The sequence below is a fragment of the Clupea harengus genome, chromosome 1 (assembly GCF_900700415.2).
Source record: "Clupea harengus chromosome 1, Ch_v2.0.2, whole genome shotgun sequence".
Lineage (NCBI taxonomy): Eukaryota > Metazoa > Chordata > Actinopteri > Clupeiformes > Clupeidae > Clupea > Clupea harengus.
Genome location: NC_045152.1, coordinates 2,717,805 through 2,745,654, shown reverse-complemented (window position 1 = coordinate 2,745,654; position 27,850 = coordinate 2,717,805). Strand labels below are relative to the sequence as shown.

At 45.5% G+C, this 27,850-nt stretch overlaps 1 protein-coding gene and 4 non-coding genes across 6 annotated transcripts; all 5 read left to right on the top strand.

Annotated features, from left to right (window-relative positions):
• Positions 1-601: 601 nt before the first annotated feature.
• On the top strand, positions 602-23,616 carry kpnb1 (karyopherin (importin) beta 1). 2 transcript variants are annotated; one of them, XM_031564335.2, is made up of 22 exons: positions 602-959; positions 2,092-2,150; positions 5,787-5,969; positions 6,831-7,031; positions 7,907-8,059; positions 9,400-9,459; positions 9,756-9,845; positions 10,471-10,581; positions 11,430-11,531; positions 12,845-13,069; positions 13,510-13,701; positions 14,137-14,267; positions 15,079-15,226; positions 15,517-15,588; positions 16,009-16,153; positions 16,819-16,901; positions 17,673-17,780; positions 18,749-18,892; positions 20,338-20,443; positions 21,640-21,754; positions 22,467-22,618; positions 23,313-23,616. In XM_031564335.2, exons 1-22 carry the CDS (start codon positions 920-922, stop codon positions 23,360-23,362), a joined length of 2,670 nt encoding a protein of 889 aa, XP_031420195.1. In that variant the 5' UTR covers positions 602-919; the 3' UTR covers positions 23,363-23,616. The 2 variants fall into 2 exon arrangements, with proteins under 2 accessions (XP_031420195.1, XP_031420203.1); XM_031564343.2 differs by having other exon boundaries at positions 22,467-22,628; positions 23,313-23,360.
• On the top strand, positions 18,375-18,517 carry LOC116222735. The gene has a single exon (XR_004164765.1). It is a non-coding gene; the product is annotated as a small nucleolar RNA SNORA79 (small nucleolar RNA).
• LOC116222733 lies at positions 19,772-19,914 on the top strand. Its single transcript, XR_004164762.1, has one exon. It is a non-coding gene; the product is annotated as a small nucleolar RNA SNORA79 (small nucleolar RNA).
• Positions 20,923-21,066, top strand: LOC116222734. The gene has a single exon (XR_004164764.1). It is a non-coding gene; the product is annotated as a small nucleolar RNA SNORA79 (small nucleolar RNA).
• Positions 22,989-23,131, top strand: LOC116222736. The gene has a single exon (XR_004164766.1). It is a non-coding gene; the product is annotated as a small nucleolar RNA SNORA79 (small nucleolar RNA).
• Positions 23,617-27,850: the final 4,234 nt, after the last annotated feature.

Here is a 27,850-nt window from a genome sequence, read left to right as displayed (position 1 = left end):
TTACAGAAGTCATCATATTAAATTAAGATCAAGTCAAATAGTAACATTTTATGTGATTATGTAGTCAGATTCAAGTGTCTGCCCTTAATATATAAATAGAGGCCACAATTGCCAGTTAACATAGAAACATTAGCCTACTTTAATGTCTTGCAAATGTCTAATTGCCTGTAGGTGTATGAAACTGGCCAACAAAATCGGACATCTCTGTGTTCAAGTTTCTATATTACCAGTCTAGTCTTCTGCCACCACTACACTGATAAATTAAACAGATGGGGAAAAGAAAAACAAAACTAAACTAGTGATGTCAGTTTGTGGGGTGTGACGAGAAGTTTAGCCTACGTAAAGTGAGTCAATTGAGGGTTAAGAGTTGTGGGCCTAGGCCGACTTCATCAAATCAATACAACTTTGAGTACAAGCTATTCAATATGTCTGCAACAAAACCACCCCGAGCAAAGTTCATGTCTTTGTGAATTTCAAAAATAAATCACCTGTGACAACGTCATTGTTACATCTGTAACCTGCCCTGTGCTCCGTATGGTCTGTGCCCGTGAACTAGTCTTTAAGTGCGGGGGCGCGCACAAAGGGAGGAGGTTTTTCTGCTACTGCGACGGCGCGTGATATCCTTCCGCGGGAGTCTAGCGCGGCCCTTTCCCTCCCGACAACACAGGATGAGAACAAGCAGCATTGCTGCTTAGAGACCTTTTACCTTAAGCTATTAAAAATAGTGCGTCGTCAGTGTAAACCCAACAGCTGTGGAATATTGGGCGTTTGTGTTGTTTCCTCTCTCGCCACTGCTTAACGTTGCTTACTTTTTTGGCACATCGGTTGAACACTGAAGAAATATAATCCGGTTTGAGTTGTGCGCGGCAATCGAACTAGCCAGCTAGCGACTACTTCTGTGAAGAGTGGCTGGGACAGAATGGAGCTGATAACAATCCTCGAAAAAACTGTGTCTCCAGGTGATTATACGACAGATTTTAGTTAATTTTGGCATCATCTGCATGTTGGGTGTGGGTGTAAGGCGTTGGTAACTTGTCATATTTGTGGTGAATTTTGTTCACGTACAAAAAGTTGTAATTCAAAAAGAGGGAGGGGAATGTCTTGCTAGCAAGGCGGCTAACATCAGGCCTGTTCATTTAGCGGATGCGGCATCTGGGTGTGCATGCTAGCTAGCGAAACACGTTTGTTGGCGAACTTGTCCGTGGATGCATCACGTCCATGTGAACTAATAAGTAATGGCATTATTCGTGCCGTTAAGGCAATGTGACTCTCTCACTTACAATACAGTGCCATCAAATAAAGAATGTCTGCCATCAAATAAAGAATGCCGACTGGTGTGTGTGGTTAGATGGCTCTGGTTAGCTAGGTATGGTCGACCAAGCTGGCTTTGATGGCTAACGCCGCTAGCCAGGATGGCTAGGCAGCTAGGATAACTTAATGTAACTTAGCCACTCGCTAGCTTGCTGACAAGCTTGAACTTAAGGTGGTGGGAACATTTTGAATAGGCCACCATTATAGGAGCAGTCATTATTTTATTATTTTGCCACGTATCTTAAAACATAATACTGTTCTTGTCTGAAGTTTTAAGACCTTTTATGTTGCATTGATGTGTGTACTAAACTCTTGAGTTTGAGTCGTTGAGTTCAGTGTAGCTGTTCAAGCCGGCTAATTGTCACATTGCTGGTCGGGCATTAAGGTAGCATCGTTAGAGTGCTAACTCTTAGCGTACTAGCTATCTATTACGCAAAGTTAGCGTGGTTGCGCGCCTCTTGGTTAGTAAGTGGTAGTATATGAAAAGTTCAAACCTTTTCTTAATAGTTAACTTTAAAATGCAACATGCATATGTTTTACTTGAACTATTGAAGAGTGCAGTGTAACGTTAGCTGGCTGAATTGATGAAGCTCATTTCCACAAGAGCAATTTGTACTTGGTACAGGTAACGTTAAACGCAAGCGACCTCGGGCTATCGTTTGGTAGCCAGCATGGGATTCCATAGCACCAACGCGTCGTGTAGCCATGCATACTGCTAGGATACGTTAAGTTACTGGCGCTCTGAGAGGGTAACGTGTTCTCTCCTCACATATTTTACAGATCGAAATGAGCTGGAAGCGGCACAGAAGTTTCTGGAGCAGGCGGCAATTGAAAATTTGGTAAGTGGGAAGCTATTTGTTGCATTTTTGCCTTATTGGCAATGTTCATTTGGCTGGCTGGTCACATCTATCGAACTCTGGCGCCAGAAATGCATTGGTGGAACCGGTCGGAAGCACTCGGCGTCTGTCTGGGCCCTTTCTCCGGTTCCCACTACATGATGGCAGCGTCACACCGCGGCTGGCTGGAATGAATGAAGAGCTTGCGTTAGCGGCCCACGATAGCCAGCTACACCCATATTACCGTGTGTCTCCCACCGAGATCTCGTTAAACGTCATCTGGATTTGAGCTTAGAGAAACATGCATAACCTGGCTCGACCTATACTTGCGCGACGAGTTGGCCACAGGCCGTAACTTGCATTTTGTATCCCATAGGTTTTATTTAAGGTATTTGTGAAGGTATCGATTTTTTTTTTTAATGCAGCAGACGATCAGTGGGGTGCATCTCGTTCAGGAATCTCAGACTGACAAGTTCTAGCGTTAAACACTGAAGTCTTCCTTGTCCATATAGCTTGTAGGTGACGAACCATTGACTGCCAATATACATTATCAAATGAATTACCATATGTAAAGTACACGATGAAGTGGTGATTTAATTGTACAAATATTTTGCAATTCAAAGACAAACGAGAGTAGTTTCAGTTCAGAATTGCAGAGTCCTTTTCTTTTTGTTCTTGGTACCGAGCAGTGACTGTAACAACATTTTAAACTCCACTTTCTCTAGTTGAAGTAGAAATCAGTTCACAAGGGCACGCCCCAGAAGCCCATTGACCCTGACTTAACTATCCATAGTACTCAGCGCTTGCTCTGTAATCAGTGACGCCACTTCAATCAAGCGCAGTATCCCTTGTCTATTACTAACCTCATATTCAGCAGTTTTTTGCTGATGTTAAGGGCCAGCTTTGTCTGCTGTTGGCACTGAAGTGAATTAACGGGCATTGACCAGCCCTTACTTCACTTGTCACATGTTGATTCTCTTGTTTAAAACCAATATTTGCAATGTACAATTATGATTCTTTATCACTGACAAAGCCTTTGGGTCCTTTTTTTTGTTTTGAGGGTGATGTGAGGTGACGGGTATTTGGTAGGTAGACAGGCACTCATCACACTCTTGCCCAAACAGGACGGCGTCACAGGAAATCTGCGGCAAAGAGGGGTAGACAATTAATTTTGTCTTGATTTTTTTTTTACCTCAGAGAAATTGGGATAATGATGGGCATGCCCTGGCAGGTAGAAGTTGGAGAATGGTCTAAACATTTAACACTTGCATTGGCATTGTCTAAATAGTCCAAAGAATGGTCTAAACATTTAACACTTGCATTGGCATTGTCTAAATAGTCCAAAGAATGGTCTAAACATTTAACACTTGCATTGGCATTGTCTAAATAGTCCAAAGAATGGTCTAAACATTTAACACTTGCATTGGCATTGTCTAAATAGTCCAAAGAATGGTCTAAACATTTAACACTTGCATTGGCATTGTCTAAATAGTCCAAAGAATGGTCTAAACATTTAACGCTTGCATTGGCATTGTCTAAATAGTCCAAAGAATGGTCTAAATAGATAACGCTTGCATTGGCATTGTCTAAATAGTCCAAAGAATGGTCTAAATAGATAACGCTTGCATTGGCATTGTCTAAATAGTCCAAAGAATGGTCTAAATAGATAACACTTGCATTGGCATGAAGTATCATTGACTTGTCTGCATGTTTAAGACTGTCATTCTCACATACTATTTACAACTTTGAAAGCCTTTACACAGAAGCACATAAGTGATGCTACTCTTCACGTTGGCATTATTAGGTCAGATTAATCAAGATTATCAGGCTAGATTTCTGTAAATGCGGACAGAGTGAATTTGCATGACTTGATGTCACAGGTTTTACACAATAAACTGTAATTATATCACATTCAGTGACGACCCCCCCCCCCCCCCCCCCCCACACACACACACTCTAAATCCATTTAATTCCCTAAGCCGTAATCATATCAATGTCCCTTCTGCTCTTTGGTCTTGGACAGACTGGGGAGGCCAGCGGCTCTGCACAATGCAGCTTTTACCGCCGCTGAATCCTCTCCATCCTACAGTATTTAGTTGCAACCATATAGCACATAATGCACCTGCTACAGCAACTTAGGTTCATCAGTAGCATCCGTGCATTAGCGCAGGGTATGTGTGCTGTGCCTTGCCACTAACCTGTACAGAATATGTACATTCGTTCATCCCGCGGGCGCTTTATAGTAACTTACAATTTGCAGGTGCACTTTGTCCCACAGAAGGACTGGTTATTAGGCCAGCCAGTATACAGGCCTGTGTAGGGAAGGGAATTGATGAGATTTTATTGATACTAATGCCAGTTGATATTTTTCTTATGGGTCCGATTCTTTATCGATTCCCTTAGAAAAGTAAAAAAAAAAGTAGGCCTGCACAGGTTTTCGGCATCAGCGCAGTCTCAAATAAATTACAATGCTCCTCTTATTAAAAGGATATAACTTGGAAACAAATATAAAACTAATTGACTGAAAAACATCTTTGAAATAGGCATTTGAATAACTTACAATTCTTTTCAAAAGGGAATAAGCTTGAACTAAATATAAAACTGGCTCTTCCGGTCAACAATTCTTCTGCTTGAAAAATGGGCATGTCTGTATTCTCTGGGAAGAACCCTAGAACCCTCTGGGCTACTGGTGTCTCCAGCTGTGGAGAACACCCTCAGATCGGGTGGAGGACACAAGAACACACATATAGATGTGGGCAAGATCTGACCGCAGGGGCCGTGTGTCTCCTCCACCTCCGGAGAACTGGGTCAGCTGATACAGGGAGGGGAGTAGAGGTTGACCAAGAACATGAAAACTACAGTCTATGAGCCATGAATCATCTGTGAGGGTCCTGATGTGAAGTTCGTCCAGCATGTTCCCCAGCGACCGCACATCGGCAAGGAAGATGCTAGTTAGTGCAGGCCAGTGTGGGTTTAGCCTTAGGCTGCAGGCCTCCGCGCTGAAGCACACAGCGTCAGCTTGGTCAGTCAGGGAGCAGAGTTTGACTTCAGGAGTTTGTGCAATGTGCAACTGTCAGAAGAAAAAAACACGCCGGCATCTCTAAAAGGAATTGATGACCTCAGCGGTACACAATTCTGATGGGTCTGACAATTTGGACCGGGTTCTTGATTCCCATCCCTAGTCCTGCGTTGCGTTCTGGTGCTGTTTTAACTTGGCTGTTACTTGGGTCTAAGATGCCACAAGCAGCCTTGTGCTGTGCTCACCCTCAGCATCTCATCCCCACTTCTCGGAAACTATGGAAACTGGTGGAAGTGAAGTGGAGGTGAAATCTGATCTAGAAGGACGAACTGTTCCACATTAAGGCATTGATTTTTTTTTTATATATATAACTGTAACGAAACTCGATGCCTGCAGTATCCCCTGGAATAAGCTTTGGTGTGTGGTGTTATGGTTTCCTTTGGCATAAACAGTCTGCCTCAGCAGATGGATAGCACAGCTACCCTGGGTGTGTTATTGAAATTAGTCTCACATATCTCTCTCTCTCTCTCTCTCTCTCTCTCTCTCTCTCTCTCTCTCTCTCTCTCTCTCTCTCTCTCTCTCTCTCTCTCTCTCTCTCTCTCTCTCTCTCCTGGTTCTAGCCGACATTCCTGGTGGAGCTGTCGAAGGTCTTGGCCAACCCTGGAAACACACAGGTAGCTCGAGTAGCCTCCGGGCTGCAGGTGAAGAACTCGCTGACCTCAAAGGACCCGGAAGTGAAGACGCGCTATCAGCAGAGATGGCTGGCCATCGATGCCAACGCCCGCCGGGAGATCAAGAACTACGTAGGCGGCTCCTCTCACCCCCCCCCCCCCGGGCACGCTCGCCCTCTGATTTGTTTTCCCTTTGCTGTTGTGTGGTGGTGTGATTTTACTTTCTTTCTTTCTCTCTTGCTCTTTTTTTTCTTCCTCCTCTTTCTCTCTCCCCCTCTCTCGGTGTGTTGTTGTATTTCAGTCCCCAGTGTGTTAAGGGATAATACTTGGCTGAAGAGGCAGACTAAATGAGCTTTAAAACTGGCCGCTCCCGCAGTGTCTGCCTTCTATAAGCTGAACTGTCTTCTGAAACCGCCGTCCTCCCCGCACATATTTCATATCTTCATGTGACATAAAACATGTGTTGCTGTAGGTATTCCTCCTTCACCCACTCTTCTCCTGTCTGTTTAGTTTAGACTCTTTCTCCCTTTCTCTCTCTCTCTCTCGCTCTCTCTGTAGAAGATATTTAGCTCCTGTCTACTTCAGCGAGATCTCACCCCTTGTTCGTAAATAGCGCAGTGCTAGCATCCCCCTCATGTTTGTGTCGCCTGTCTGTAGTCTTTGTGGCGATGAGCTTGTAAGTGCTCGTGCAGATGGCTGGAATGCTGACGCTGCAGCCCATTGAAGCCTGGGGTTCTAAACGTCTGTGGGGTTCTTAACGTCTGTGGGGTTCTTAACGTCTGTGGGGTTCTTAACGTCTGTGGGCAAGATCTAACCCCCCCAACCCCTGTTTCTCCTTTCCTTTTTTTATTATTTCCAATTATGAACGTTATCTTCTGTCCCTCTTCCTCTGAACATCCATTTCTCCCTTCCTCCATCTGTCTCTCCTTTCTTGCTTCCTCTTCTTAATCATCCTATTGACCCCCCCTCCCCTCTCCCCCTCCACCCCTCCAGGTGCTGCAGACCCTGGGCACGGAGACGTACCGGCCCAGCTCGGCGTCCCAGTGCGTGGCGGGCATCGCCTGCGCCGAGATCCCGGTCAACCAGTGGCCCGAGCTCATCCCCCAGCTGGTGGCCAATGTGACGGACCCCAGCAGCACAGAGCACATGAAGGAGTCCACCCTGGAGGCCATCGGATACATCTGCCAGGACATCGTACGTCAACTCGGTTCAATTCAATTTAGTTTGTTTATGTAGCACCAATTGTTCTGTTTTGTTTATTTATATAGCACTAATTGGAGCCCAAATGGTCTCCAGGCCTGAACTTCAGCTCAACAGTTGTTGAAGCTATTCAGTTTTAACTGGGATGGGATCATTTATGGGGTGGTTTTGGTTGTTTGGCAAACGCTTTTATTCAGTCACTTGCACAATATAAACAATAAAATGATAAATAATAAGATAAATCATTTTTATAGATCGGACAACTCTTAGAATAGACATGTTTTCCTTAATATTGAAGGTGTTCTGTTGCATGAAGATGCAGCATGCTTTACTGACTTTGTTAATTAGAATGAGCTCTAGAACATTGGACGGGTATGTGTAGCCTTGACGCTGACGCTCACTCATTAGGGCTTCAGGTATATGGAGTCCGGGCTGTTATGTCAGTGGCGTTAACGGATGAGGCCAGGGCAAGATCCTTATGGATGACTCATCACATCATGCAGCCATCTGTACATTTTTCAGACAGACACGCACACAGACACAGCTATGCACCAGTGGAATGATTACTTGTAAAATGGGTACATTGTGTTTGATTTTAAATTGAAACTCCATAAAATAGGCTCTGCAAAAACTATAATGCCCATCTTGTAATTCTAACTTCTGTATATATAAAATAATCTGAAAAGAAGTGAAACTGTAATTCTTACAGGTTAAGAGAAGAAAAGGACATTACTTACATGTATCCATAGCAACAAGTGTTTGGTCTCAAGCGGAACAGGAAGCTCTGTAACCTTAAATCCGTCCCGCCCCCTTCTGATTCTGTAATCTCTTCCCCCCTTGTGATTGGTCGCTTCCTGCTGTTCCTTCAGGACCCCGAGCAGCTCCAGGAGAGCGCCAACCAGATCCTGACCGCCATCATCCAGGGCATGCGCAAGGAGGAGCCCAGCAACAACGTGAAGCTCGCCGCCACCAACGCCCTGCTCAACTCGCTGGAGTTCACCAAAGCCAACTTCGATAAAGAGGTATGCGTCCCCCATAATTTCATCGAAAACATCGTGGCGACTTGGATGTTGTGAGTAATGCTCAATGCAGTTCACCAGGCTTGGCCCCCATAACCATCTGACGTATGGAGAAATACAACCTTGAGTGTCCATTAATGTGTAACATCTTATTTTGTGAGCCTTGGGTTATTTCTTCCGATTCATCAAGGCAGTTTAGACATTGTAATGGTTCATTCTATTTCAACTGGAACGCCCCCTAAAGTTAGATCTCCAACTGGTAGAGTAAACCCTAACTTCAGAATCCAAGATGGGTGCTCCGCGGATCAACAGAAGTGAAAGCTGACGTACTGTTCATCAGCACTTCTGTCTTTATTTTTCATTACCATTTAAATCACTCCGTACATAAAACACTGTCCAACTTCCATCAGCTGACATGTCGCTACGGTGTTTCAATGCGCAAAATGCCACATAATGCATCAACTGGTATTGCTAGTGATCGTCAACAATGGTTGGTTTCTGACTTGTCACATCCGAGTTGACTGCATTCCAGTACAACATCATTCCAAGCTCTGACTTCCGACATAATCGGAACGCAGCATAACTACCCTCTTGAGCACCCATTAATGTTTAGCATCCTGTTTGGCACTGTCTGCTAAGCGCAGCTCTGTAGCCCTGAAGAAGTGTTACTCTCCCCCACTCTAACCTGACTGAATGGTACTGTAAATGGCCCATTCTGTGGAGGGATAGCGCGCCCCCCCCCCCCCCCCCCCCTTCCCATTTAAGAGCCTTTTATTCCCTAGCTGGTCGATGCAGAGGTGGTGTTCGAAAGTATCCCATGACCTTCATAATGCGCCCGCTGCACTGCTTGTTGCAGTGTGGAGAATATTCCGGGCCTCTTTATGTGGGGCAGTTGGGAGATCTGCTGTCTCTCTGCGGCACATTACTGAGCCGGGGTCCATTCCTCAAGCCCGTGCAGACTGCCTGGGCCGCATTGCATGGGAGGCCCCGGGCTAAGTTTAGTGTGTGTGTGTGTGCACGCTGACATTCATTGTCTTGGGAAATGTAGTTTTCTGTTTCACGAGCACCAGGCAAAATGCAACATGTCAAATAGCAACATGTAGAAATTCTTGGTGGATTTTCAGTAGGATGCTCAAGGAGAGGTCTCTCTCTCTCTTTATATGTAGGTTACCCTTTAACAGTTTCTGCATTGATCTAGGCTTTCAGGAAGAGCTTTCTTCCCTCTCTTCAGTGTTGCACTGTTCCCATCCATTGTATTTTGCAGTGGTTGTCTTTTTATCTCGTTTGCTTGTTCTCTTTCAACTGGAGCAGTGCTCACGTGCAGCTTTTTTTCTGTGTTTCAGACGGAGCGACATTTTATAATGCAGGTCGTCTGTGAAGCGACGCAGTGCCCAGACAACAGAGTAAGTACCTTCAAGCGTGTTCCCTCTCAACTGTCTAACTCCTGCCATTCACAAGCGCCCTTGTTGTTGAATGAAGTAATGGAACCTTCAAAACCACTTGAAGTCTCGTAACACATAAAGCAGCAAAGACTGTTCTGAAACCAAAAAATAAAGTCAATAACTCCTTCCGTCAGGTTATTAGTAAATTGCCCCTCCTGCTGCCTTTAGAAGGTTGAAGCCCACTCTTAAACAGACCCCTTGTGATTAATGGTATCTGAAATATTAATCCGTGCTGTGCAAATGTGATCCCTCTGCAGGTACGGGTGGCTGCCTTACAGAACCTGGTGAAAATCATGTCGCTGTACTATCAGTACATGGAGACGTACATGGGTCCTGCTCTGTTTGCTGTGAGTATCACTGTGTGTGTGTGTGTGTGTGTGTGTGTGTGTGTGTGTGTGTGTGTGTGTGTGTGTGTGTGTGTGTGTGTGTGTGTGTGTGTGTGTGTGTGTGTGTCAGGCCTCCATAACTCATTGGGGTTGTCTGTGTCTGAATACACGTGTGTTGTATATCAATATTAATCATATTTTAAATATTAATTATATCAATATTAATAATATCCATGTAGTGGCCACTAACCTAGAGTGACTTGGTCATGTAAGGCTTCTGTATTTTCCATATACCCTTTGGAAATAAAACCCTATATTACCCTGGTGGTAGCTCTGCCATGTTTTAGTAGCAGAAAACTGTTTTATCTGGATGTGCCTTATATAGTAGTCTATTATCTGACACATGTCCTTAGTACAAGTGTGGTACATGCTGTCATTTCCCCTCTATGTTTAGTGGCCGTAACCCAGGCACGCTGTAGGAATAGGCTGATTTCAATTCTATAAAGCAATATGTGTATATATCTTGAGTGTATGAAGTTGTATGGTAGCGCTGCACATCTGTGTCCTGCTCCGCCCCAAAATAATTGTGCGTCTAATGAGCGCATGAAACTGGAGTAGCCAACTGTCTGCATTCATCCATTCACAGATCACAATAGAAGCCATGAAAAGTGACATCGATGAAGTTGCCTTACAAGGAATCGAGTTCTGGTCCAACGTGTGCGACGAGGAGATGGACCTGGCCATCGAAGCAACAGAGGTGGGTGGGTCTGTCTGTCGAGCAGTGGAGTCTGTCTGTCCTGTCTGTCTGTCCTGTCTGTCTGTCTAGCAGTGGAGTCTGTCCTGTCTGTCCTGTCTGTCTGTCTGTCTGTCTGTCTGTCTGTCTGTCTGTGTGAAGGTTAGGGTTTCTCTTATTACTAGGAAGACTGAAAATGGCTCAGATCTAGTTTTGACATCCCTCTTGAAGAGGTGCTCAATACTGTTTTTTTTGGACCCGATGTGTAGCTTAATTCTACTTCAGTAGATGGAACACTTGTTCACTCAGGTCCTTTGTGTGGCGTTCTCCTTAGACATCTACCATCGGATAAGTCTGATGGGGAAGTAGTGTAATGTTGCGGTCAGGATTAGTGAGGTGTTACTTTTTGTACATACAGACTTCACGAAACAAGTCAGTTGCAGAATGACTAATTCATAAATGGCGTCGATCTCCTGGATGGGCAGGAAGAATGCGGGCGGGGGAAATGCATTAACAGTTCACCCTCCCTCAACACCCACAGCACTTAAGCCCCAACTGCTCTACCCCTGCCCACTGTGTGTGTGTGTGTGTGTGTGTGTGTGTGCGTGTGTGCGGCGTGCTCCCTGCTCCTAGTGTGTGTGTGTGTGTGTGTGTGTGTGTGTGTGTGTGTGTGTGTGCGCGCGCGTGTGCATGCTCCCTGCTCCTAGTGTGTGTGTGTGTGTGTGTGTGTGTGTGTGTGGTGTGTGCGTGCTCCCTGCTCCTAGTGTAGGAGAAGTTGAATTTTACTGCTCACTGTTCCTAGTGTGTGCGTGTCAAATAAATGCTCGTTTAATTCTCTACCTGATTTGTTCATCCATTCTTTCCCCCCCCAGGCGTCGGAACAGGGGCGCCCCCCTGAGCACACAAGCAAGTTCTACGCCAAAGGGGCGCTGCAGTACCTGGTGCCCATCCTCACCCAGACCCTGACCAAGCAGGTATGGCAGCCCAGCTCTCAGTGGTAGTACTGTGTAACCTGCATGCAAATATAGAAGTGGAACCCCACTGAACACATTTTGGTGGGAGCATTTGAGGGATGTTGGATGTTAGTAGTCGTTACCTGGTATGTAGGCAAAGGAGAGCAGCTCTTTGCACATCTTTCTGAACACCTTTGGCTTGATTACTCCTGTTGAAGCCTCATCAGATTCTGGGCCTTGCCATGGCAACCCCAGGCCTGCGCCTATCAGTCATTGTGCAGGAAAGAATAGCAGCAGTTTGGTTTGAATGGTTGTAGCCAAGGACGTTGTGTACTGACCAGGCAGGAATGTCTTTATTTTATTTTATTTATTTTATTAAGCTGTTGTAAGAGGGTGCTACCCTGATTGGAAGCCCCCCCCGTAGTTTGCAGGGGACCATACACATGCTATCCATTGGCTTGGTGGTATTCTAAATCCCCCCTCACCAATTCAGAGTATTTGAAAAATGTTTTTTGTGAATAAGCAGGAACTGCATCAGCTGCAGGTCTGTTGCTCAGAATGGGGTTTGAAATGTGCACAATGTCCGAGGCCCATGTTCAAAAGTGCGTGTGCGTGCATGTGCGCACGGCAAGTAGTGGAAGCCTGTTGAAGAGGAAGTTGTCACTGCCGGCTTTGCATTTTTTGTAGGAAGATGGCCTTCAGCACTTTTTTAATGGTTTAAGGTTGCAGCCATGATGTTAAAAAAAAAAAAGAAAGGAAAATAATTCTCCTCCAGCTTCATAGTACTTCTAATCAATAATGTGATGTACTGCTGAAGAAATAATTTAACACATTTTTGATATAAATTCGGACACTCGCACGCTTTGTCTCCTGCATTGGTGAAATGTTCTAGTTCCTCAGTGTGCAGAAGCCCTTTTCCCCCTTCCTATCGTAAATCTCTCCAATTATGGTCTGGGGTAATTGGCCTTCAATTAGCACACTGACACACTTCCCGCAGCTGCTTGTGCTTAGCTGTGTCACAGTGGGACACGCTCTTGAGGAAAGCTTATAACATTGGGCTCGCTTGAGATGTGTGTGAGGGGTGTTCTTCCTTAATTTATGGTGCCTGCTAAAACTAACCACGTAAGAATAGCAGAAATGTTATATAAGTAGCATAAACATGTGATTTTTTTATTTTATGTGTTTTTAAGAGTTTGTTCATTCATACCACATTTAAGAACGATGCCCCTCCTTATGTGCGGGAGTAGAATAACTACTGCTGGAACCTGTGAAAGTATAAAACTGAAATGTCTGTGCTTTCCTCCATGTGATTTTGACCGCCTCTTGTCTGTCAGGACGAGAATGACGACGATGACGACTGGAACCCGTGCAAGGCGGCGGGCGTGTGCCTGATGCTGCTGGCCACCTGTTGCGAGGATGACGTGGTGCCCCACGTGCTGCCCTTCATCAAGGAGCACATCAAGCACCCCGACTGGCGCTACCGCGACGCCTCCGTCATGGCCTTCGGCTCCATCCTGGAGGGCCCCGAACTCAACCAGCTCAAGCCCCTCGTCATCCAGGTACACACCGCTTACCAGCTCACCCTTATGTCTACCTGCGTCTCGTATGTACGTACAGATGGTGGAGGTAAATGGAGAGAAATGGAGTGACCTAAGAAGCAAAGAAAGGTAGTTAAAATAAAGTTATTTAAGTTGGATGTTTGGTTGAGTTGCAGGCCAATTGAGATGTGGTGTTAATTAACTGGACAAGGCTAATAACATTAACTGGTTTGGGCATGGGGGCTGTTTCTGGTGTCAATGCTAAAATGGTCAAAGTGAAGGTAGGGCTGCTTTTAAAAGGGTGGCCTGTAGATGGCGCTAGGTCTGTGAGGACCATCAGGCCAACCCTGAATCCAAGCTGTGTAACCAGTGTGTCCCTACCTGTAGTGTCTGAGAACCGTACAGCACCTGTCATCTATAGTCTTGCCTCTTCACTCATGCCCCCCCTTCTTTCGCTCCAGGCTATGCCCACCCTGATCGAGCTGATGAAGGACCCCAGTGTGGTTGTGAGGGACACCACGGCCTGGACGGTGGGGCGCATCTGTGAGCTGCTCCCAGAGGCGGCCATCAACGAGGTGTACTTGGCCCCCCTGCTGGGGTGCCTGATCGAGGGGCTGGGGGCGGAGCCCAGGGTCGCCTCCAACGTCTGCTGGGTGAGGAGCAGGCAGCCTTATCTTACGTTACACACTCTCGTGTGTGTGTGTGTGTGTGTGTGTGTGGGTGTGCGCGCGCATGCAACCCACCAACTACAAATACATACACACACACACACACATGGCACTGGTCTATGAAGAGAAATCATGCACCACTCTGATACGATGATGCATAAACCGAAACACTTTCTGAGACCTACATGTCACACAGTTTCTGTTCTAGTCTGAGAATGCACTGATTACTGTAGTTATGTGAGTAGCTGTAGACTTTTGTCATTCCACCTTTGGCTGTAAGGGAACTCGTCTTTAAGAGAACTTTAGCTACGTTCCTACTTTGACTTTGAACACGTCAAGCTCTCCGGTCGCTTGTTATGCGTTCTCTTAACCGCCTGCGTTCAGCCCCTTGACTGCATGCCTTCCCATCATGCCTTGCAGGCGTTCTCCAGTCTGGCGGAGGCAGCGTACGAGGCCACGGACGCGGCGGAGGAGCAGGAGGAGCCCGCCACCTACTGCCTGTCCTCCTCCTTTGAGCTCATCGTCCAGAAGCTTCTGGAGACCACTGACAGGTGAGGCTCGCTCACTCGCTCGCACTGAAGAATAATGTTCTTTTATGGTAGATCTTGCGTGAGCATTTTATTATTTTATAAAAAAAAAAAAAAAAGACCTCTCACCAATTGTGGTTTCGACCCCAGCAACAGCAACTCTCTGATGGTTATCTCCATAGCAACTGCAACACTTTATTTTACTGTGTATCCTGTGGGGGGGGGGGGGGAAGGAGAGAGAATGTTGGGTGAATGTTTTGCCTACAGGAGTAATATATATACTGAAACTGATAGGGAGGGTAAGCGGCTGCATCCTGCAGTGAGAGCTGGGGAGTGAAACGAACATGTCTGGTCTGTGATGATAACTCATGCACCACTCTGAAGCTCTGATGCATAACTTTCACACCGTTTCTGAGACCTACAATGACATGAATGTGGATGCAGACAAATTAGAAATAGGTCTTTGCTGTTAAAGGCCCCGATGAGAATATTTGTCCTTCATTTTAGATCTTCGTTTGTGACATTCTTCCTTCGTAACTGGGGCTTCAATACATGGACTATAAAAATGTGACCTTCCACTGGTTTTGGATGGTGAAGCTTTGCTTTGCGATGCCAAGGGATAATGTGTATATAAGAGACACGGGGGGAGAGAAACAAGAGAGGACTGATCTGCTGCTCTCAGTATCCCTGAGGACAATTGGCGATCGAAATCGGTCCAGTATTGAGTTAGAAATCGAAAACCGGCAACCGCAAAAACGGCTTGGGTTGGCACACACATCTATAAACGGTAGCTCACCTTCACCTTGTCTCCCCTCTCGCTACTCTCCCTCCTCAGACCAGACGGGCACCAGAACAACCTCCGCAGCGCTGCCTACGAGGCCCTGATGGAGATCGTGAAGAACAGCGCCAAGGACTGCTACCCCGCCGTGCAGAAGACCACGCTGGTCATCATGGAGAGGCTGCAGCAGGTCCTGCAGATGGAGGTGAGCTTTCCACCAATCAGCACGGAGGGTTGTGCTAAAAACAGGGCGAAAGGGGAGGGGGCAGGAAAGACAAAGTTAAAACATTGGCCAACGACAACATATTTTACCAGACATTACTACGTCAGTCTAATTAACAACATGGCCTTGCATATATGGGGACATTGTACACATTTATTCAGTTAATTGCACTTAGCTACTCGATGACGTCTCATATGTGCAACATTTACATTCTACTGTTAACATGTATTCTAATGTTCTAGAAGTGCTAAGCTTCCTCTTCTTTCTCCCAGTCTCACATCCAGAGCACATCCGACAGAATCCAGTTCAATGACCTTCAGTCACTCCTCTGCGCTACTCTACAGGTGTGTGTGTGTGTGTGTGTGTGTCCACACCATTAGGGTTTTTTAATGTTACGTTTAACATTACATTGTATTTGAGTACCCTTACCTGAAAGTGACGTCCCTTGGGGAAGTAATGAGCAGGTAACGTCTGGTCTATGAGGAGAAATCATGCACCACGCTGACCCAGTGATGTATAAACCAATCACATTTATCTGAGACCTGAGGGGGAGAAACTGAAGCCAGACATGGAGCTTCAATGTAGATGTCTTATGGAAAGCTTGGAGAAGGAACTTTTTTTCACTCATTCCAATTTTCCTCCCCTCTCCTCCCTGTTCCTGCCATCCACCACTCTCTCCTCCTCTCCTCTATCATACATCACTCTCCTATCCTATCTATTCCTTTTTTCTTTCTCTGGTTCCCCCCCTTCCGTCCTCTCTCCAGAACGTGTTGAGGAAGGTTCAGCACCAGGATGCTCTTCAGATCTCGGACGTGGTGATGGCGTCTCTGCTGCGGATGTTCCAGAGCACGGCCGGATCAGGAGGAGTCCAGGAGGACGCACTCATGGCTGTCAGCACGCTAGTGGAGGGTGTGTGTCTCTTTTTCTCTCTCTCACACACACACACACTCACTCACTTGGGGTTCAGGAGGACACTCATGGCAGTGTCTATCTCTCACAGACACGCACATGCACACACACACACACACACACACACACACTTGGGATTCCGAAGAATGTACTTATGGCGTCTCTCATATTTGCCACACCAGCCATGCACACACACACACACACACTTCTTGCAACACACACACACACACACACACACACACACCGTGCTTCATAATGCTTGTAGTGGCCCTCACAGCAGCACACACTGAGGCTAACACATTAGTCCCAGACTTGCACTGGTTGACTCTCAAGGGGCACAAAAAGGGATTTCCTTGCCAACCGCATGCTGGTATGAAGATGACAGACACCCACAGACATGCACAGCATGGCGGCCACTTTATTAGCCCTGCATACCTGCTTTGAAATATGATCTTAGTGATGGTCATCCATAAACACACTGACAGTGAGATATTTCTCGCTATGCCTTAATGTTGGTGTGTGTCATTCTGACACACACACACACACACACACACACACATACAGTATGATGGTCTTGGTATGAGTCTTAATGTTCTATGATTAATGGACTTTAATGGCCTTATCCTTATCCTTGTCTGTGTGTGTGTGTGTGTTTTCTCTCGTAGTTCTGGGCAGTGACTTTTTAAAATACATGGATGCCTTCAAGCCTTTCTTAGGTATTGGACTCAAGAACTACGCAGAGTACCAGGTTAGTGTCGCAACCCCCTCATCATGACACACACACACACACACACACACTTCACCCTGTTAAAAGGCCAGGCCGTGGACCATAAAACGTAAACTGAGAACTAGTCCTCCTTCTCCTAGCTGGAGCTCCTTTTAGTTCTATATCTATATCTCTCCCTATACATCTCCTCTATGTATTGGAAATTCAACATATACATTCAACATGTTCTTTCCATTTTGAAATGGTTACATGTGGTCACTTGCATAATAAAACCATACATATAGAAGTGTAGTACTCCTCCAGTATTCATATTCAGAAATATTATTCAAACCTTTTATATTCAAAGCAGTGATCGCCCTCATGCCAGACCTTCCTTGTCCTGTGGTGACCTCAGACCACACACACACAGCTGCTACATGTTGAACACAGCAGGGAGGGCAGGATGCTATGGAAGCTTTAGCAGCTGTCTCACACACACACACACACACACACACACACACAGGATTGCTGTCTTTGCCCACAATTCCTTTTTCTGTTTTCAGTCATTGTGACCGTTGCACACACAAACACTAAAGAAACCATTTTTATTTTATTTTTTTCACATTTTCACTTCAATACACACACACGCACTCACACACACTCACTCTCCTGCTTGTCCCAATGTAGGTGCATCTGGCTGCTTTGGTTTGATTTGTGTGTGAGACTTGTGCCGATCCCTCACTCTTGCTCGTTCACACACACACACACACACACACACACACACTCGCTCTCACCCATACCATGTCTCCACAGGTGTGTCTGGCCGCGGTGGGGCTGGTGTGCGACTTGTGCCGGGCCCTGATGACCAATATTTTGCCTTACTGTGACGAGATGATGCAACTGCTGCTGGAGAACCTGGGGGTGAGTCACCTTTGACCTCTCACCGTTGACCCCTATACCTTCAACCGTGACCTGTGTGTGTTTAGTGTGTGTGACGCTAAACTATAGTGTGCTTGGGTTTGGTCGGATCTTGCAATATCTGATATTCATCTGACACTGCAATATCTCTCAAAAAGGATGAAACCTCTCCTCGTCTCACCTGGGGACTGAGAGCAGAGTGTGTGTGTGTGTGTGTGTGTGTGTGTGTGTGTGTGTGACTGAAGCCCAGCTACAGCCTTAGGGCGTTGGGTTATTTTGAATGAATGAGTTATTAGTTAGTAATTATTTGTAGTTCTTATTAGTTTGTTAAACTTGCCATTAAGCTCTTAAGGCACCGTGCAAGTTATGTGTGCAGTTGAATGCCACATGTCAAGCCTCCATTTGGCTCTCCCTCCCCTACCCTGCAGACCACGAGGGACCCAGTATACAAATATACATCTCGGCATCAAGTATTTTGTTTTCACACCTTTTTGAACGTTAGACCAGTAATGGAGATTATCAGCAAGTTTAAGTGTGTGTCCTTGATTGTGCGATCATTATGTGCAGTTGTACCGACCTGCACATTCTGTGATACCCTGACGACTCGTCCTCCTGCTGCTCTAAGCTTTGGCATGTCAGGATTTTAGGTCGTCACAGAGCAAACAGGGTCTCTTTCACCCGGTGTGCAGCAGGCAGCGTGGCTGCCCTTTTGGACACTGGTTTTGCGGGACCCGACACTTAGCCAAATCAGTCCCATGTTTTAACATTTCCTGTTAGGCCAAAATTAGTATGGTTATAATGATATTAATACGTTTGAAACGGATCTTTTGAAATCCACATTAGTAATTGTGTATCTGCGTGTCTCGCCTGACATCGTTGACACTTCAAACTAGAAAACTGTGCTGCCAGTTGAACAAGAACAATGATGAAACTGTGTTTTGCTTTGTGTTTGGTCCTCTCCCCTCCCTTAGAATGAGAATGTACACAGGTCGGTGAAGCCCCAGATTCTGTCTGCGTTCGGCGACATTGCTCTGGCCATCGGCGGAGAGTTCAAGAAGTACCTGGACATCGTGCTGGATACCCTCCAGCAGGCCTCTCAAGCCCAGGTGGACAAGGTGAAGCCCCCCTCTACCTACAGTTGTGCCTGCGTTGTTAACACTCTCTCTGTCTCTCTCTGTCTCTGTCTCTCTGTCTGTCCTTGTGCTGATCTGGGTACTTTCGGTTCTAGTCAGTGCAGAGGTTAGAGTAGTTCTAGTCAGTGCAGCAGTTAAAGTAGGGTCCAGACAGTGCAGAGGTTAGGGTAGTTCTAGTCAGTGCAGAGGTTAGGGTAGTTCTAGTCAGTGCAGAGGTTAGAGTAGTTCTAGTCAGTGCAGAGGTTAGTAGTTCCAGACAGTGCAGAGGTTAGAGTAGTTCTAGTCAGTGCAGAGGTTAGTAGTTCTAGACAGTGCAGAGGTTAGAGTAGTTCTAGTCAGTGCAGAGGTTAGTAGTTCCAGTCAGTGCAGAGGTTAGTAGTTCCAGACAGTGCAGAGGTTAGAGTAGTTCTAGTCAGTGCAGAGGTTAGTAGTTCCAGACAGTGCAGAGGTTAGTAGTTCTAGTCAGTGCAGAGGTTAGAGTAGTTCTAGTCAGTGCAGAGGTTAGTAGTTCCAGACAGTGCAGAGGTTAAAGTAGTTCCAGACAGTGCAGAGGTTAGAGTAGTTCCAGACAGTGCAGAGGTTAGGGTAGTTCCAGGTGTAGACCTTCTGTTCTTCCCATCTTGTATCTGTCCCTACCTCAAACACTTTTGAAGCCATTTTAATTATAATTGGCGAAAGCCAGAGTTTGCAGCTAGAACTTTGAGGTACTCAGGAACCGGCACTTTGATTCCCTCTCCCGCCGCCCCCTCTCTGCCTTTCTTCTTGCGGTTACTTCCGTCTGCTCTGTCTGCTCAGTGTCTGGGTCCCACCTCTGCTTACGCTGCTCCTCCAACATCCCTCCCCTCCCCTCTCCTCTCCTCCTGACGACCGTTCCTCCTGCTGCTCTAAGCTTTGGCATGTCAGGATTTTAGGTCGTCACAGAGCAAACAGGGTCTCTTTCACTCAGTGTGCAGCAGGCAGCGTGGCTGCCCTTTTGGACACTGGTTTTGCGGGACCCGACACATGCACACAAGGACAACAAAGTAATAAAATGGGTTTTGTGCTCCATTTCAGCCATGTGTCGAAATTGACAACCACTAACCTATTGCCCTTTAGCGTAGCTGCACCGTGTAGCGGCCAGTCTGTGGTTAGCGGCCAGCCGGTTAAACAATCGATTTGCTATTCTCTATGCTAAGTCTATTTATAGGTTAACATGACAACTTGAACGTAGCCGATAACACGCGCATGCCGCTATCCCGTTATGATAGTTCAGTACCAACAGGTGTGTAGCAGCACTTATGAAACGGACCTGATGCTGTGTACTCCCTGCAGTTTGCCCACTGTCAGTAGTCTCCCTCACCGTCACTGTTGCATGGTTGGCAGTGGTCATGGCCGTGTTGTTCAACCTAATCCGTGTACTCGATGTGTTTCTTCCCTCCCTCCGTCAGACGGACTACGACATGGTGGACTACCTGAACGAGCTGAGGGAAGGCTGCCTGGAGGCGTACACCGGCATCATCCAAGGCCTGAAGGGAGACCAGGAGAATGTACACCGTAAGTACGCCACTGGTCATGGGCCTCCTCCAGCCTCCTGTCGTCTCACCTGGGGACTGAGAGCAGTGTGTGTGTGTGTGTGTGTGTGTGTGTGTGTGTGTGTCTGAAGCCCAGCTACAGCCTTAGGGCGTTGGGTTATTTTGAATGAATGAGTTATTAGTTAGTAATTATTTGTGGTTATTATTAGTTCGTTAAACTTGCCATTTAAGCTCTTAAGGCACCGTGAAAGTTGTGTGCAGTTGAATGCCACATGTCAAGCCTCCATTTGGCTCTCCCTGCAGACCATGAGGGGCCCGGTATATAAATATTTATACTCCGTTGCTCAGCATCAAGTATTTTGTTTTCACACCTTTTTGAACGTTAGACCGGTAACGGAGATTATCAGCACGTTTAAGTGTGTGTGCTTGATTGTGCGATCATTATGTGCAGTTGTAGGCATTATGAGTGTTATACCGACCTACACATTCTTTGTGATACCCTGACGACTCGTCCTCCTGCTGCTCTAAGCTTTGGCATGTCCAGGATTTTAGGTCGTCACAGAGCAAATCGGGTCTCTTTCACCCAGTGTGCAGCAGGCAGCGTGGTTGCCCTTTTGGACACTGGTTTTGCGGGACCCGACACTTAGCCAAACCACAGTCCCATGTTTTAACATTTCCTGTTGGGCCAAAATTAGTATGGTTATAATGATATTAATACGTTTGAAACGGATCTTTTGAAATCCACATTAGTAATTGTGTATCCGCGTGTCTCGCCTGACATCGTTGACTTAAGTGTCTGTCTCCTGACATCGTTGACATTAAGTGTCTGTCTCCTGACATCGTTGACATTAAGTGTCTGTCTCCTGACATCGTTGACTTAAGTGTCTGTGTCTCCTGACATTGTTGACATTGAGTGGCGGTGTCTCCTGACATCGTTGACTTAAGTGTCTGTGTCTCCTGACATTGTTGACATTAAGTGTCTGTCTCCTGACATCGTTGACTTAAGTGTCTGTGTCTCCTGACATTGTTGACATTAAGTGTCTGTGTCTCCTGACATCGTTGACTTAAGTGTCTGTGTCTCCTGACATCGTTGACATTGAGTGTCTGTGTCTCCTGACATCGTTGACATTGAGTGGCGGTGTCTCATCTCTTCCTGTGTCTCATCTCTTCCTGTGTCTCATCTCTTCCTGTGTCTCATCTCTTCCTGTCGGCCCGCAGCTGACGTGATGCTGGTGCAGCCCAGGGTGGAGTTCATCCTGTCCTTCATCCACCATATCGCAGAGGATGAGGACCATTCAGATGGAGTGGTGGCCAACGCTGCTGGCCTCATAGGGTGAGTGTGTGTGTGTGTGTGTGTGTGTGTGTGTGTGTGTGTGTGTGTGTGAGAGTGTGAGAGGAAGAGAGGGGGGGAGAGAGATGGGGAGACCGGTTTCTTTAGAGCAGGAAGTGACTGATGTGTGTGACCTGCTTCTCCGCACCAGGAGGTGTTGGAGGCAGGACTGCGTGAAGGAGTGTGTGTGTGTGTGTGAAGGAGTGTGTTAAGATGGCTTATCTGCCTGATCCTATTAAGTATTCCCTTTCTCTATGTTTGGAAACTTAGAACCCAAGGGCCTTAAATTCCAGACGTGTGTGTGTGTGGAGGTTTGTCCTGTTTTTGACCCAGAATATGGAGGACCATGACCTTAAAACACGTGTTTTAGTTAGAGGACTGTTCAGAATTCACTCGCTTGTGGTCTTTGAAAAGACTTCCCTACATCGGCAGATTTATGCAGAACTCTCAATCATCTTGCAGCAACTCCTTTTGTCAAGTTACAGGTGGTTTTTTTTTTTTTTTTTTGAAATGCACAAAATCCAGAAATCATGTGGTTCTCTGTGAGACTTCAAGTTCATGAATGAGTGTGTGATACATGAAAATGTGTGTTCACGTGTGTGCCTGCATGGTTGTGGTGTGTGTGTGTGTGTGTGTGTGTGTGTGTGTGTGTGTGTGTGTGTGCGTGCGTGTGCATGTCCACTAACCCCGCGGTGTGCTGGTTCTGTCCTGGCAGAGACCTGTGCACAGCCTTCGGTAAGGACGTGATGAAGCTGGTGGAGCTGAGGCCCCAGATCAACGACCTGCTGACCGAAGGCCGGCGCTCCAAGACCAGCAAGACCAAGACCCTCGCCACCTGGGCCACCAAGGAGCTACGCAAGCTCAAAAGTCAGGCCTGGTGCGTCTCACACACACTCGCACACACAAATACACATCTATGCATGCGCACCCATGTGTACACCCTTTTGTGCTTTGTTTGAGTTGGGTTTAGTGACTGAGTCTCACCCCTCTGCATGTCCCTTCTCAGCTGTTGTATTGTTATATAGTGAATTTACTATCTGTGCACATAGACATTAGTCTTGCAGTCACATGCTCCAACATTCAGACATATTTGGTTTGAATGTTCTACTTTCAGTACTGTAACTTTTGGACTCCTGACTATGTATGTTAGACCAGTAACGGAGATTATTCCTTGATTGCACAAATGCAGTTGTAGGCATTATGAGTGTTATACCGGCCTGCACATTCTGTGATACCCTGACGACTCGTCCTCCTGCTGCTCTAAGTTTTGGCATGTCAGGATTTTAGGTCGTCACAGAGCAAACAGGGTCTCTTTCACCCAGTGTGCAGCAGGCAGCGGAGCTGCCCTTTTGGACACTGGTTTTGCGGCACCCAACAAAAACAATTTTTATGTATTACATTTCAGTTAAATTAACATATTCAAACAGTAAACCCTTCAAAATACATGTTGGGATGGACTGTGAGGTATATTATGTTGTCATGTGTTTTGGGAATATGTGTAAGTGAACGTGTGAGGTATTGAAATTAATCGTTCTTTTCTGTTTTCCTCCTACCTTTTCAGATTCGATGCTGGTTGGGGAAGTTGAAGAAAATATCCACAATGATAAATGAAAAAAAACCACCCCACTGGAATTTCTTCTGTCTTTTGCCCGCTGGGGCGAAAGCAGGAACGAAGTGTGTGCTGAGATGAGTGAGAGTGTGAGCGAGTGCGAGAGAGAGAGAGAGCGAGCGAGAGCGAGAGAGAAAGCGTGAGCGAGCGAAAGAGAGCGAGCGAGCGAGCGTGAGGATCGACATCACACCACCTTCTGAGTACAATTCCAGCAGTCGCCGGCAGAACCGTGGAGCCCCCTACCCACAACCCCCCCCCCCCCCCCCCCCCCCCAAAAAAAACGACCGCCCCCGTTTCCCCCCTCTGCGACCTGTGGACTAAACTTTGACTTGATGACATGGACTCCAAACCGGATTGCTGTAGCTGGCTAGTTCTCTAGGACTCTATTCAAATGATTATTAGTCCCAACAACAGGATTACCCGAGTAGGAAAAAACAAAACAAAAAACCCTAACAAACTGCCAAAATGTGGTTTCTTTTTGCAAAAAAAAAGAGGAAAAAAAAACCAGAAGGACGTGACTTATTTTCTGCTCTTTGACAGCTCTGAGGACTACCATATCTGTTCTGGGTTCTTTTATTTTTTTTCATTTTCCCCATGCACTTCTTGTTTTACCCTACTCTTACCAAGCACTATACTCGGAGGCGGCCTTTGAAACAGGAATGGTCCAAAAATTCTGACATTCATCCGAGCGTATCCATATCGGGACTTAACCATTAGGCAAAATGCAAACGGTGGGCACCGGGAAGGGCACAACGCCGGGGCTCACTGCCGGAGGTGAAGACGGCTGACGGCAAGATCAAGCCGTGGATTGTGATCGAGTGTGTCTCTTGTATGAATGGTGAGGGAGAGATTTGCTGTCTCTTCTTTCCCCCTCCCATTTCTTCAACTTAAAATGAATAATATTAATAAATAATAATAAAACAGTAGCTTGACGCAAATTTCAGTGAGTCGCATTTCCAAAGCTGATATTTTGGGAGTTTTGCTTTTTGAGTAAAAGAGAAGTTCGTAGGAAACAAATATCTGCAGCACTTGATCGAATTGGCAGAAGGGTTCTCTTCTTTTTTTTTCTTTTTTTTTTGGTTTTTGTTTGTTTTTCCTGCGATCAGATCAGACATGTCCAATACCTGTCTTTTGTTTATCCCTGTATGCTTTTTATTTTTATTATTTTATTTTCCTTTTCATTCTTTTAAAATGGCATTGAAGTTGTTCTCTTCAGTTTGGGCTTCTAGGTATAGTGACCCTTTGTTGCTGGTCCCAATCGATAGTTGCCCAAAAGAAAGATGCAAGACTGCGTGCTGTGAAGGGACAGGAGAGCCTGCTCCTGATATTCTAGCACCGCGTTGGGAACACCCAGGGGGATCACTAGCTGTGTGTGTGTGTGACGATTTAAAGCACTATAGCTTCAACATGCTACACTTAGTCTCCTTGACTCTTAATGCAGGAGAGGGAATGAGTTGGATTTTCTTTCTTTTTTTTTTTTTAAAGAAAAAAACAAACAAACAAAAAAAGAGTGCCAAATCCATGTCAAGGTGATCAGGGCAGAAAGAGTGGAACCTTTCTAGACGGTTGCAGTAGTTAATAAAGCAACAAAAAAAAAAGAATACTGTCACCTTAAGGAATGCGGAGAAAACCTATAATTGACCCAAAATGTGAGACCAGTCAATTGGGCTTGATGTGCTTTTCCCCCTATTGTTTTTTTTCTTTTCTCTTTTCTTTTCTTTTTTTCTTTTTACCCCCCCAAGTTTCCCCTGATGTTGAATTCTTGCTGCACTTAGCTGGGGAAGGGTCACTCGCCAAGCTTGTCTAAAAATAAAACTAAGAGACCCGGAGACGTTTGTACAAGGTTATATTTTTCCATTGCTATGAAAAAGAAAAAAAGAAAAACAATAAAATAATATCAAACATTCCCCCTAGCATTTGTGGTAATTGGTTTTTATTTTCTCTTTCTTTTTCTTGAATGGTTCCTAGCCAAGGAAGGCTTGAGAAACGGACTCTGTTTCCATGGAAACACCTCCCCCCCAGGACCCACTATGACACCAGAGTGTATAGGGGAGTGCATTGTTCCCTTTCGCCACGCTCAGATACCCAGCCCTATTTAACATGGCATCGTCTTCATCCCAGACTTGTGCAAATTCCTCATCGATATGTGACTGGACTGAGCTGAAAACCAACATGTGCTGTATCGATACATCCGGCGATGACTTGCCAGCTGTCAGTTGCTCCAAAATGAAAAATGATTCCTCCACCCCCCACATGAAATGACACTTGAGGACTCAAACATAGTTCTTTGCGAGCCTAAGAGCAGTTTCCTTTTTGTTCTTTGTGGAGATGGGCTGAGGTTGACTTGTCCACTTTGGCTTGAAGAACGATCATGTTCTCTGCTCTTTTGTGGTTTGAAATAAATAGAGCTTAATCTTTGCAGGGCGCAGAAGTGAATTGGTCTCAGTGCGGTTTTTGAACTGATCTTGTCTACCATTGATTGTGTGAAACCTTTGAAATGACACATGGGAAATGTTGTTTTTTTTGTTTTAGAACTGTTTCCTCACTGCAAATATGCAGTTGCTTTGGAATGCAAAACTTAAGTTGGAAAACTCAGAGTAAGAAATACAAGGAGCATTCTGTCAAGCATCACCTGTTGACTTTTTTTCCCCTTGACTATCTGTTTGCGGGCGCATCATGCATTTTCTGAAGTCTAGACGCATCATGCGTTTTCTGAAGTCTAGAAATGGTATTGGTGGTGTATGGAAGCAATATACTTATGCGCTGCAAGATTTTAAAGGTGTACTTTAGATTCTTGTGCCCCCCCCCAAAAAAACAACCATAAATAATTCTTGCCATTGAAATTATTGGAGGTGTAGTAAGAACGTGAACCTCTGTGCAGAGGTACATCCTTTTGATTGATCTATTTCCACTCATATAGCAAGTTTAGTTTTAAAATAGGCTACATAAAGAGACCCAAATCAAAGTTAAAACATTTAAAAAAAAAACGATGGTATGCTGGTAAAATATCAACAGTTCTCAGAAATTACGTTAATAGATGGCTGTTAAGGTACACCTTTGAAATCTAGCCACATCTTTTCCATTTCATTCCGTCTGACCTTGTCCATAATTGAGTGGTCTCCCTCACTAGACGCACATCTTTCCTCAGGGGGTTCCTCAAACGGGTCTCTTAAAACCACACTACCATCTATGTAGCCAAATTATTACACACTTGTTGCGCTTAAAACTGTAGTTCACTATTTTCCTGGAACTAGACAGAGCAGAGGCCAGACCTTTACGGTTATAGCCCCCAATGTATTTATATTGATTCACTAGGTGACCTTGATGAGCTTACATTTATTGAAGATGTTTTTGTTTTTGAATTTCATGTCATAACCTGAGGGCTTGATAAGTATCATAATTTGACATTTATTGTATCAGCCTGTCTTCTGTATGTGTCTACATGTTTGTTAACAGAAAGAAAAAGAATCGGGAGGCATAGGAACCAGTTTCGTTTTCGAATTACATGATTGCACTTTTACAAATCCTCCATGAAACACAATCAGTGGTTTGTAAATTGTGGAGAAAGAACACGTATTCTTCAAGACCAACAGTAAAGCTACAACATTCACCATTTCACTGACTGTTGAAAGAAAGGCTTTATCAAGTCCGTTTCCAGTTTAGCTGTTATCGGTATTGTGAGGTTTCTAAATAATAAATGATGGGTTGGTAACACCACAGGTAGGCTACTTACCGAAATAACGTCCAGTGGTGAACCGCAATGCTCCTGTTCACCGAGGTCCGTGTTCCAGATAATAGGGGAGTTTCCGTGAGTTGAGTAGGAGACGTCCAGATAATTTAGAAACTCCGATGATCATTAAAGGTAAACGTCAGTGATTCCAACGTATGGTGGAGTCTACAATTTGTAGCTCTGGACAAAGTTTTCTTCACATTTAGGCCGATGTCTCTGTAAGAGAGTTCCCAGGGGGTAGACAGGCAGTGGAGGAGAATCAGGAAGAAACAACTGAAATGACTGCTCAAAGAATGACTCGTCTTGACATGATGCTCCTGGCAAATGAAGGCAGCACGGCTGTGCACATACACAGGAAGACAACTTCAGCGAGGACTACCTTCTGCCGTGATCGCTGACTGTATCCCACCTTTTAATAAGTTAAACATCAAACGACTGTGCCAAATAGTATATGAAATATTTTTTTTTAAAGGAGGCCATAAAGCTTCGAAAACGTTTTTGTTCGTTGGCTGACCAAAACCTAAGCCCCATTGATCATAATCTCGCAATATTTATAACAGTTGCCATATCTGAATGCTGTTACTGAGTCTTACAATCACGGGCGTTTTTCTCAGGCTAAATAATTCTTAAGTAGAATCCAGTGTTAAATTTAACCAGTGTAATTTTGAGCTAAGAAAACATTTGTCCATGTTTAATATTTTACAGGTGTTACAGGTTGTATCTATGGCTACCGATGAGGGACCACATGGAGACCACCTCT